Source organism: Argentina silus (genome assembly GCF_951799395.1).
Source record: "Argentina silus genome assembly, chromosome: 9".
NCBI lineage: Eukaryota > Metazoa > Chordata > Actinopteri > Argentiniformes > Argentinidae > Argentina > Argentina silus.
The window spans coordinates 13,924,263-13,936,762 of NC_139663.1; the positions used below are offsets into that span (position 1 = coordinate 13,924,263).

At 44.5% G+C, this 12,500-nt stretch overlaps 2 protein-coding genes across 3 annotated transcripts in view; one reads left to right on the forward strand and one right to left on the reverse strand.

Annotated features, from left to right (window-relative positions):
- The first annotated feature begins 688 nt into the window (after nucleotides 1-688).
- On the forward strand, nucleotides 689-7,523 carry atf7ip2 (activating transcription factor 7 interacting protein 2). Of its 2 annotated transcripts, none has more exons than XM_083676561.1 (13): nucleotides 689-769; nucleotides 2,864-2,936; nucleotides 3,010-3,141; nucleotides 3,280-3,387; nucleotides 3,571-3,626; nucleotides 3,933-3,991; nucleotides 4,200-4,246; nucleotides 4,347-4,392; nucleotides 4,585-4,652; nucleotides 5,292-5,418; nucleotides 5,884-5,936; nucleotides 6,092-6,285; nucleotides 6,558-7,523. In XM_083676561.1, the coding sequence occupies exons 2-13, from the start codon at nucleotides 2,865-2,867 to the stop codon at nucleotides 6,760-6,762; spliced, it is 1,167 nt and encodes a 388-aa protein (XP_083532687.1). In that variant the 5' UTR covers nucleotides 689-769; nucleotide 2,864; the 3' UTR covers nucleotides 6,763-7,523. The 2 variants fall into 2 exon arrangements, with proteins under 2 accessions (XP_083532687.1, XP_083532686.1); XM_083676560.1 differs by having other exon boundaries at nucleotides 690-823.
- Nucleotides 7,524-11,462: 3,939 nt separating this feature from the next.
- Nucleotides 11,463-12,500, reverse strand: part of emp2 (epithelial membrane protein 2) — a 13,162-nt gene continuing 12,124 nt past the window's right edge. Inside the window, exon 5 of the mRNA XM_083676277.1 lies at nucleotides 11,463-12,500. This exon is cut by the window's right edge and continues 2,179 nt beyond it. The gene's annotated coding sequence lies outside the window, so the exon portion shown is untranslated.

Sequence of the window (12,500 nt, forward strand, 5' to 3'; positions counted from 1 at the left end):
CTCAAACTGGTTATATGTGTCTTTATTTTTTTGTATATGGTGTGCGTTTGCAATTCTTCTTCGTACCTTGTCAATTGAACCTGCAATTCAGCCCGTGGCTGCTGTTTGTAGGCTGTACAAATGCGTAAAAATCTGAACAAAAGATAAGATAAGATCAACTTTATTGTCCCGAAGGAAAATAGTCATGAACACACGGTGCTGCGGTATTTAAGCAATAACACACGAGAGGGACAACTGCCAAGGGAACCGAACTGGAGCAGTAGATATGTTGATTTTCATTTTATTTTAATATATTATTTATTGTTTACAATAAACGTCCTCAATGGTAGTTATCCGGCCCTACACCTGACCACATGCCTTGACCCCAGCTTGAACTTGGACGGCTGGGCTGAAACACGGCACTACTTAGCATTAGCACTAGGGGGCGACATCCGGATTAATCGAACCTATCGGCAAACCAATGCGCTTGAAGCGTTCATGTTTTGATGACAACCAGCGACTTATTTAGAAGCTTGTCTTCTAAATAAATAACTGTCTGGCCTATTTACAAACAACACGTAGTAAAAATACAAATACATATATTCAATGAAAACTGGCAAAGACACCAAGACAGTCAGTTTCTAGGTCAACGTTACATTTGGGGAATGGTAACGCCCACCTTACGTGTCCCGCGATAGTCTGATTCTTGAGTGGGTGGAAGAAGACAGTTCCTAAACTGAGCCAGCCCGCTTGTATGTTTCTTCATCAGCTATTTATGAGACTAAAACAGGTTTGAATAACATTTCTTTCTCACTGGCAACTATCATCGTATGTCGGCAATGCGGTGAGTTTATTGATCTTTCAAACGCGTGCCTCTGTGCCTGCCTACAATGCTTTCTTGGTGTGATTTAGCTAGCGAGCTAGCTAGCCTGCTACCTGAAGTTTCTTTGCTGTTTTGAATGTGCTACGTAGCAAGCTACTTAATTCTACTTTTTAGTACTAGCTAGCTAGCTAACTAAACTCAGTTATTTTACTTATGTAAGGTAGGGCTGCAAAGAGAAGAGGATGGGTGGAGTGGAGGAGAGTAGAGGCGGAGAAGAGAGGGTAGGGAATGGAAAAAGACGGCTGCTATAGTGCTACATGTGTGTCTACTGTACTTCAAACAAGATGTTCACCACTGGGCAGGTTCCTTAGGATTCAAAGCTTCTCTCAAACAGCCTTATTCATACTATTCAGAGTGATAGTACAAACCCATAGAGGTCAGGCTGCATATAGAACAATATCGAGGTCAGTGTTCCATGGAATAGATCTGTTGTGGCCCAGCTAAAACCTAAACGCTGATCGCTCAATGTATGGCCAAAACATTGCTTAAGTCTGTTTAGAACAGTATTGTTGATACTGCAGTCCTCTCTCCCAGTTTACCAACCACACACTCTTTTCCTGAGCACGGTGCTTGTATGGTAAATTTCGATAGCAAATAAAGAGAGAACATTTCACATAGGACAGGACAAAGAGGCCAAAAGTGAGTTATGAAAAACAATTATAAATGTTCCATGAGAAATTTCCTGTATGTGCAAATATACTTGGGCAAATAAAAAGAATTCAGAATTCAGATTCTGAAAACAGGTTATGGGTTAGAGAGAGTGTTGATTTATGGAGGGACTGATAACAGGAAGTGCCGAGAAGTTGGTACATGAAAGGAGGTCCAGGGGTACCAAGCACTAGAAATATCTTAACAGGAACAGTACTAATCAGTACCAAGGATGATGTAATATTCTTTTTGATAATTACGATGAGCTCACCACCAATATTGTAGCCACCCGAGAGCTATCTTTAGAAATGCGCGGGGAAACCAAGCCGTGACAATGTATAGGAACCGGGTGAATGATATTGGTGGCGAACAGCCAGGAAGTGTAAATTATTTGCATATGAGGGATGGAACCTAAATTTGAATTGTATAAACATGGTGTACTGAAAGAAAAACGGGATGCTTCGCGAACCACCTCGGCTTTTGTTACTTGTAAAAATAAAAGTCTCTGAATAAAACTGTAATGGAAAAATCAGTGTGTGTAATGACAATGGATGGTGATCATTAATTGTGTTAGCATATATTCATTTACTGATTGTACTGTGTGATTCTTCTTTCAAGTGACCTTTAGCATACTAGAAACGTATCTGTTTCAGAAGTTTACCTCCTAATCCATAAAGTGACCTTTAGCATAGTAGAAACGTATGTGTTTAAACCTCCTAACTCATTTGTAGCGTAATAGAATGTACCCCCGCCGCCTATATCTCCCTGGTGCCAGGCGGGAGGGAAATAGCCTAGTTAGCAGATGTAAGATAACACATTTTTAGTGTGACATTGTATTTACGGCCTGTAATAGAATGGTCATTAACTTGGGGTCAGCTGTCTAAAACTAGTGATGGTAACACTTGAGAAAACACATCTGTGTCTTCTCAAAGTCCAAAATGTTCCTCGCAGATAAATATGTAAGACTTCTAACTGTGGGACCATTGTTCTCTCAAAACTGCCCCAGAATGTTATCAAGGATTGCGCATAGATCATGCCACCTGTTTTCAGGGTTGTATATTGATATCTGCGGGGTATAAAGTATGTGTTGTCACTTGTATTGGGGCTCTCTGTCCGTTAGGTGTAGAGTGCTATGCTTGCAACCATTTTAGAAATAAACCTACTAAACAGATATTGTGTTTGTGCATCTTTGCAAAGTCTCACTGAATCGTTAGTGTGGTAATTCCCACTTATAGCAGGGGAGGCTGGTGGAGGTAGAAATAGGAGAATCATTGTAATGCATGGAATGAGTTATGGTATGAAATACTTGTACCCACCACCAGCCACCACTGATGTCTGTCTTCCCTCTGTAAGGATGAGGAAGAGGGGGAGAACAGAGGTGGACTCTGAGCCTGACAGACCTGTGAAGAGGTTCTCCAAGTCTGAGGTGAGTAGTAGGTTAGTTTTGATCTGGTGTGTGTGCATGCGCGTGTATGCTGACTGTCCTGTCTCCCCTCCAGGTCCAGAGACTGATAAACCAGGAGGTACAAGATGCAGTCAAACAGACAGAGACCCAGATGGATTCTCTCCTGGAGAAGGTTCAGCAGCTGGAGTGTGAGCCTAAATACGACCTCACTATCCGCCAACTGGAGGTGTGTGTGTGTGTGTGTGTGAGAGAGAGAGACCCCCTCTTTCACTCTTTCCCAGTGTATCAACTCCTGCTTTTTCATGTGTTTGTTTCTCTGTGATAATATTTTTGCATTTGAATGACACGTCTCTCTCTCTCTCAGGCACATATTAAGAAGGTGAAGCGTAGAGGGGATGCCGCCATCGCCGGTGTGAGGAAGTTTGGGATCACAGGGACAAACACAAACGCCGCTCAGAGCAGACAGAGTCAGGTATGACACACACGGCACTCAGATAAGGTACGACACACACACACACAGTGTTCCATTGTGGGGTTCCGCTGAGCATCGATAAAGAGTGTGAAATCACTGACACGCTTTGACACTAGACAACAGCTCCACACACACAAACACAATCACAATCACAATCAAACAGTGTCCATTCTTGTTTTCCAGGGGAAGTCTGGTCCCAGCAACACAGAGAAAGGCAATGGCACTGTGGATCTGTCCAGGTACACACACACACACGTTTTAAAGTTCAAGTTCAAGTTTATTTGTTACGTCTCATACACGAGTGCAGGGAGTAAAATTCTTGGGCTCGGTTCCTTGACAATGCAGCATACAATACAAATAATACAATAATACAACTACGCAGTAGTGCAATGAGGTAGGACAAGACAATAAGTGACATAGTGCCAGATGAGTGAGACAAGACAATAAGTTACACAGTACGTTATAAGTGAGACGGTTGGACAGTGACGATTGTTGGGGACACAAGACAGTCGATTAAAGTGATGTTTTGTATGCTTGTTCTCTAGATCAGACTCTGAAGAGGACCTGATTGAGACCTCCACCAACAAAGACCCAACGGCACATGGTTAGAATCTGACTAGTCTGTCTGTCTGTCTGTCTGTCTGTCTGTCTGTCTGTCTGTCTGTCTGTCTGACTGTCTGTCTGTCTGACTGACTGACTGACTGACTGACTGACTGACTGACTGACTGTCTGTCTGTGTGAGAGATTTCACAGACTGGTCGTGTGTTGAGTGAATGAGTGAGATTTAGCTGACTGGTAATGCTCTTTCTCAGGGTCGAAGAAGAACAGGAAGAGTGTGGAGGGTTTCTGGAAGAGACTGGTAACGTTGTTGTCACCTCTCTATTCTCTCATTCACTCCATCCTATGGAGAGGGGAGTGGCTTGTTTGGTGATCACCTGTGATTTGTCCTCTCTCCCCAGATGACCGATAAGAAAGTGGTAGAGCTAACCAATGGGAAAGGAGCAGGTGAGCTGGGACTGCTTTTGTTCAGAACAGATGTTGTGCTCTTCTAGAGTGGTCAACGACAATCAATCAATCAATAATGTCATACAAGGAGATCAATAATGATATTATGATGAAAGGAGAGGAAAGGTGCATGAGGAAGATCACATCTTTAGTTCTTTCTCTCTTTCTCTCGCTCTATCTCTCTCTCTCTAGCTGAGGGGAAAGAAGAAGAGACTGAGAACAACCCCTCATCATCGTCATCATCAGCTCCTCCTGTCATGGTATGTCTTCAGAACAGCTTTAGCAGTGCTAGAAAAAAACACAATGACCAGTTATTGTCTTGAACGTCACTGTCATCAAATATGTTATTGAGATTCTCCACTGTAGTATTTCAGCGAAGGTGAGATTCAAGAGTCAAGGGTCTTGTTAAGGCACAATATAAGTCTTTTATTGTACTTGCAAGCAGAGAGACACACCAGGCGGAATTCAGGGAAATCTCTAAAGCAGCCCAGCCCCTTCCTTATAGGGAGGGTTGGAGCACACTGTGCCCCAACCAAGGACAGAGATGGGGATGATGAGGGTTGGAACATGTAGTGTCAATAACAGGTGACACGAGTAGTGTTTTCTCCCACAGTCTATCCTCAACCTTCAAACCCCGTTTTGCCTAGTAACAGTGTCAGTAAATGTCCACAACCTGCCTTACCATAAGGGTAGCCTAGTACATGGTTATAAGCAATACAGCAGTACATTTCTATCACAAGATGAAAGCTGTTATCGTGATAATAGTAGATATTCCTGATTAGAGAAGTGTGTGTGTGTGTGTGTGTGTGTGTGTGTGTGTGTGTGTGTGTGTGTGTGTGTGTGTGTGTGTGTGTGCGTGTGCGTGCGTGCGTGCGTCCGTCCGTCTGTCCGTCCTACAGAACTCTGTTACAGTGAAACAAGAACCAGTGGTTTCATTAGTGAAGATTGAGTGTTCATCGCCAGAGCGGGCTGAGCAGGAGGAGTGTCCCCCCCTTAAAACAGAAGCTACACACACTGACCCCCCAGGTGAGCGATCAGACACACACACACACACACACACACACACACACACACTGACCCCCCAGGTGAGCGATCAGACACACACACACACACACACACACACACACACTAACACCTGAGATGAGATATCAGACACACACACACACACACACACTGACCCCCTAGTTTAGATATCATACATACACACACACACACACACACACACACACACACACACACACACACACACTGACCCCCTAGTTGAGATATCAGACACACCCACACTGACCTCCCAAGATATGAATTGTGCACTTGTTCACCCCCTCATGGATTTACAAGGAAGGGACACTTTGGGAAGTCCACAGTCCACCAGTCTTTGTCTTCTTTCATCCCCCTGTTTGTGACCTGAATGTGTACAGATTCGACCAGGAATGTTTGTGATGTAAGTTAAGTTATTGACCTTTAACCTTTGAACTGAAATGTGATTGACAGGGACCGGAGGCCAAGCGAACGAGGATGAATACACACTCTCCGAACAGGACAAGGTAACACACACACACACACACACACAGTGTATATCTGCTGTACTGTGTATTTGTCTCTCTCTCTGTTGGTGCCTGAAGGAGTTCCAAGATAAACTTATCATGACGTTTTCTTTTCTCCCCCACCCCTCCCTCCTTCTCTCTCCCCTCTCCCCCAGGATGACTTGCTGTCCCGTCTCCCCCCTCACCCCCCCACTCCCTTCCCCTCCACCCTCCAAGCCATGGCGGCCTCGTACTGTATCCCCCAGAAGCCCTTTGTCAGCTTTGCTCGTATCCGCCACCCCCCCAGCCTGGGCGTGATGTGGGACATCAAGAAGAAAGACTCGGGGGAGCCCCCTATTGACAGCTACAGGTACTGCAACGTCTTAGACTCAAGTGTTCATACACAGGCCTGAGTCCTATACATGACTTATATGCGTGCCTAACTGAAATGCTCTGTCTTTCTTTCTCTTCCTCTCTCCCCCTCTCTCATCCCTCCCTCCTCTTATCCTTCTTCTCTCGCCTCTCGCTATCCCGTCCTTTAACGTTCTCCTCTCTCTATACCTTCCCCTCTCTCTCTTTCTTTCTCTCTCTCTCTCTCCCTCCACTCATTACCCCCCACCCCCCCACCACACCCAACCCCAGTATATTCATGGCCCAGGAGAGCAGTAACGGCAGTGGGGTGTACCCAGAGTGGCGGAGGCTGGGCGTGGTCTCGGCAATCCCTATGCCCATGGCCATCGCCATCACAGAGTACCGCCCCGGGCGCAGGATGTGCTTCATAGTGGTGGGCAAAGACACGTTCGGACGCTACGGACCCTACAGCGACGTAGAGAGCGTGGTCCTTTAACTAACGTGTGTGTGTGTGTGCGCGTGTGTGTGTGTGTGCGTGTGTGTGTGTGTGCGTGTGTGTGTGTGTGTGTGTGCACCCGCTCTATTTTGTTTGCAGAGCTTGTGTACAATACCATGTGAGTTATATACACTGGGGATACAAGAATTGCCACTGGTCTTTGATCAGAGAGTATTCTCCACCTAGCAGTGCAGTGGGAAGCTTTGCTTTGACCTGTCCTATTACATCAGATAAGTGGTCACTGCAAGGAAGGACGCATCCCTAAAGTATTCAAACAAGGCCTTGGAGCATTACTCTACATCCCGTTTCTACACTCTTTTCCGTAAGTATACACTTGGAAGTATGCACTTGTACACTCTCTCACATTACCTGTTCCAGGGGAGGTAGAAATGCATGACAATGAGCCTGTCCTCCGATTCCAACCTCCCCCACCCTCCCCTGACATGTTCTATTGCGCTCTTAGTTAAGACACAGACTATTGGTTCACTTTTGTTTTATTGTGCCTTGCTGTAAAAGTTCAGACTTTTTCAAACTGTTACATAATATGTTTTATAATCAACAAATACTGATGTTTCAATGTTTCAATATGTTTTGGATGATTTTGGGGCTGATTTTAATTTAGCTGTTATCTTACTGCTGGTCTCAGTCTTTGTTTTGTTTTGTTTTATTTTGCTTATTTTTTTTATGTTAATGCCTGTATCTTATTTGAAGAATAAATTTGAAGAATATATCCAACATGGTTGTATAATAAATGATTTAAAAGTGAAATTGTGCGTTGTCCTTTGTTGTTTCATTGATCCCTACTGTGTACAGGTAGAACGTGCATCGCTGCCTGGGTTATAATTAGTATTCAGAGGAGGTCCTCACCTCCTTGACAAAAGTCAAATGTATGTCCATTATAACCACTGAGTCTTACCTCCTAAATGATGTTTAAGTAGCTAGTAGTTCATCAGCTTTAGAGTTATTGTCACAGTAGTAGTGTGTTCCTCAGTAGAACAGCACCTGCTGAAGGTGGCTGTAAGTGAATTACCCTAGGGTGTAACATCTCATGTTCACCAGTAGGGGACAGCAGAGCATCAGGAACGATTGACACAGTGTCTGTTTATTTCACCCTGTACCCAACAGCTTCTGAAAGAATACACTGAGCACACCGTTCCCACAGTCTACTGTCATTAAATTAACAGAAAGCGTACAGTCACTGTAAATCAGCTGTATCATCAGTGTGATTATTGATTGAGAGAAGAGAAGCCTCTCAAGAAGTTAGGAATTGTCATTTAGGAATTCTGCAACCCAGTCTCCAAATTAATAAGTTCTGGAGGATCGTATCCGCAGACCAAAGAATACAGTCTGTGTGGTCGTATTATCCAGCTATACTGGCTAAATACGGAAGTCAGAATGTCGCATCAGGAGGTGGCAGAGGCAGAAACCCCATGTGAAAAAAGAACGCGAAAGCATATTGAAGATACATGCATGTGTTTTGGGGTTGTTTATGCTAATTCTAAAGATCTTTTTTGCTTTTGGCCTGTAATGGTTAGGATTGGGACAGATAAGATGATTTGGGATCAGTGGTTGGGGGCAACTTTCTCCCAGGAGTGCCTTTAAAGATCCATTCAGTATCAAGGGTCAAAACACAGTAGGTAAAACATATATCTTGTATTGTGCTGTTTGCTTTTATGGATCATACATTGGTTATTCTTTGGCTTTTTAGGTACGTTTTGGAAATGGTTTTATGTATTGTCATATTATACGGATATCCCTCTATTCTTCTGTCCTCTGCTACAATGGCAACATAAACACTATACCCTGCGAACTTTGCGGCACATAGATCTGTGTGGCACATTCTTTTGACACATTGATACATCGAAACATCGAAACACATGATAATTCACTCTTTTATTGAAAAGATAATGGTAATCGGTTTGGGTCAGGGTTTCCGTTTATGAGCTTTGTCGTAGTTTGTGGTATAAGACTAATTGGAAAGGGGTTCAATGGACACGTTTGAGTGTCTTGAGGCTTCTTCATATCCCTTGTTTGATGTAGCCTGCCAGGTTGGTCCCCGTGACCCTGAGTGATAGACCTTGCGTTTGGCACCCTTGCTGATCACTTTGGCACAGGTCTGGCTGTGTTTTTCCAGGCGGTTGGCGGCAAAGCTCCTGCTGCAGAACCTACACTGCAACAGGTTGGAGTCAGCAGCACTGACAGCCTGCTGGATCCCTCCTCCATGACCTCCATGACCTTTCATCTCCATGACCTCAGACCTCTTCTTCTCCTCTACCCCATTCAATGTCACCTTGTTATCCTCCATCTCAGCACTTCCTGTGCTGTTCACTTCCCCTCCTTTCGTCTCCCACTCCCTCCTCATCTGGTTGATCTTCTGGAGGGAGCTCTCCAACTTCGCCTTCTCGTCCTCCAAGGTCAGGCCAAGGTCACCCTCTCCCTCTCCCGCCAGACTCGTCTGCTGGCCGACTTTCCTCAGCTCAGCCCTCGGGTAAGTGTCAACTTTGTGAAACTGCCGGTCGAAGGCCGCTTTCTCTCGGGCCGTCCGCCGCCTCTCCTTCTCCAGTGTCTTGCTCTCACATCCCTCACTGATGACACAGTTCTGCTGCATCCGTGTCTTGGGGAGCTGCCGCCGAGCTTTTGGAGCAAGAGGTGGTTCGCCCGACGGTCTAGCTGGGCAAAAGGATCCGATCTTGGCACCAGACCCTTCAGCCATTGGCTCATTGTATGTTGGAACACCCTCAAAGTCCTTTTCAACACTGCTTGCCCTTATTGGAGGGAGCTTATTGGATCCACAGCCAGACCTATTGCACCCAGGATCCTCATCTCCAACGGATATGGCACCAGGGAGATAACAGACATCCCTGTCACTGCAAGTGTTCCTCACCAGTATGGGTTTCAGATGAATCCGCTGCTGTGGTCTCGGCTGGAGACCGTTGGAGATGGCAGCCACGTTGGGTCCGCTCTGTGGGCTGGCCGTGGTAGGAGCTGAGCTCTCCAGGAACACCTTACTGTTCTTGAGGACAGCGGTCTGCAGTCCGGGGGGGGGATGAGGGCTGAGCTGAGCCTTCTGCTGAAGCGGGGTTGAACCGGCGATAAGGCTCTGTGTTAAGCTCAGCTGGTTCTCCATGTCCTGGTTTCTCTTCACCGTAAACAAGATCACCTTGTTTAGCTTCTGGTTCTCCCGCAGGATCTGGTTTTCCTCCAGAAGTTCCTTGTAACATTTTGGAGGGTCCATAGCAAGGAAATTATTTTGAATCCACTGCCTTTAATTGAAGATGTAGATGCTTCCAGTTGTCAGCCAGCAAATGGTTCAAACGGAGTGTTCTAGTTGTTGAAGAATAATTCTAGTCTAGAATGTTTTAGGACACGTTTTGACATTCTGGCTCCCATTGTTATGTTGTAATGATGTCACAACGGGCTAAAACATTTTGGAATTTCCATTGTTTGACTGACAGATATGTGACATACTGGTATTGAAATACCTATGTTTCTGCTTGTAGTTTTTTCCTACATTTCAACATATGCATTCTTTGAAGCCTACACATTACTCTCTCAGATTACAGTATGTGACATTCAATAACTAAACATTAACCAACTGATCATTTCAATCTACAACATGCACCTTTCCCATTAAGATGTACCCATTCACCAACATAACTTACATATACAGTAAGACTACGAGTAACATTTAGTATGATAAGCTGAATTAGGAACAACTTTATCATGCATGTTGCCATTCCCATTCATATAATAAGAAGAACAAAAAAAACACACATTGTTCAACTTGTGTTCATACAAATGGCTCCCAAGTTCCCAATTCAAGGCTTTAGGAAATGTCTGTAGAAGGTGGACATGCATCCAGTCAGATACAGTAGGTGACATGTAACTATAAGAAGTGTGTATTGTCATACTTAGTGTGTGTGAGAGTGTGAATAAAGGCCTATACACGTTACATGGGGCTGTGTACTCCATGTGAAGGAGGCACAGTGCCTTCAGTAAGTATTCAACCCCCTGGACCTTTTCCAAATGTTGTTGTGTTACAACCTGACTGAACCTTTGTCACTGAACTACACAAAATATCCTACAATGTCAAAGTGGAAATTAATGACCTGTATATGATTGTGCTGATAGAGCATACATACACACAGGATTAGGTTTGCATCCTATTGGTTGGCTTCTTTATCAACGTTGAGGAGATTATCGATTAAGTGATATTGAACTGGAATGGAACTGTTATTCATAACGTATTCAATAAAGACAACAACAACAACCGCTCGACACGGTAAGTGCAGAATCAGCTCGTCAGCTCAGACAACCGGGAGACATTTTAATGTAAAAGACATTTATTGGAATCAACAAACACACACACACAGAAGGTGAACCCTGGTGTAGGGCTCTGTCTCTACAGAAACACAGGCAGGCAGGCAGGCAGGCAGGCAGGCAGGCAGGGCGACAGAGCAGAGATGAACAGGTCAGCCCAGCTGTCTCTCCAACCTCTGGTCCCTCAAGAGAGCAACGTACTATACACTCCCTACCTCCCACTTCTCCACCCTTTAAACCTGAAGTCTGAAGTACACACTTGTCCTCTCCCCTACGTGGATTTACCATAGCATAGGTCTGGTATAACCAAAGGTAATCCTATGCTATTGAGTCCACGTGGGTGGTAGGGGACACACTTCCGGAAAAAGGTGAAGAATTGATTGGGATGCGAGGTGTGTGTGTGTGTGTGTGTGTGTGTGTGTGTGTGTGTGTGTGTGTGTGTGTGTGTGTGTGTGTGTGAAAGGGTCAAGACTTTAGGTCCACCCTGGCCCTAACAAACCTGATTTTACAGACCAAAGACCTGTTGAGTAGGAACTGATTATCTGAACCAGGTGTATTAGTACTGGGCTAGACCTCCTCCTGAAGTCTGCTCACCCTGTAGCTCGGGGGAGGCTGGTGGAGGTAGAAATCGGAGGACGGGCTCATTGTAATGCATTGAATGTAATGAGGGATGGTATCACACACGTGTGATTGAACACATTCCTCATTCCGTTCCGCGCATTACAATGAGCCTGTCCTCTGATTTCTACCTCCACCAGCCTCCCCTGTTGTAACCCCCCAGGACCAGGAGAGGAGAGCACTGCTATAGCAGACTCAAGCAAAAAAACAAAACAAAAACAACAACAACAACAACAACAACAACAACAATAAAAGCCAAACAGAAGCTGCCTTTGGGGTAGAAATCCAATTGTGGAGAGGCCTCAGTACACACCCACGTCAGCCCCCCCCTTTTCACATATTTACTGTCTGCCAGCAAGAAAAGGTTTACGCATCGGGAAATAATACTTCATCATGACAAAATATTAACAGCAACAAAATGCATTTAAGTCTTGAAAAAAATAAATACAGCTTTGTTTGTTTGTTTTTAATCCAATCTCGTTACTTCTTTGGCCTGATACATTGCGTCAGCCAATAGCCTGCTTGTATTCACCGGGGTCCATTTCTTTGGACTTCTACACAAAACTAACACTAAAGAAAAATCATATTATAATCCAACACATTATTTCTGTTGTCACCAGACATGGGCAAAACAAAAAATATATATCTATATATATTTGAGATGGTTTAAAATATTTCAAACCATTCAAACTTGAGGTGTGCTTGATTCATCTTGCTTGCATCATTCAAGGGCTTCCATTGGGCCTGGACAAGAAAATCAAGCGCACCTCACCCCAAATATTTTTCAAATATTCAAATAT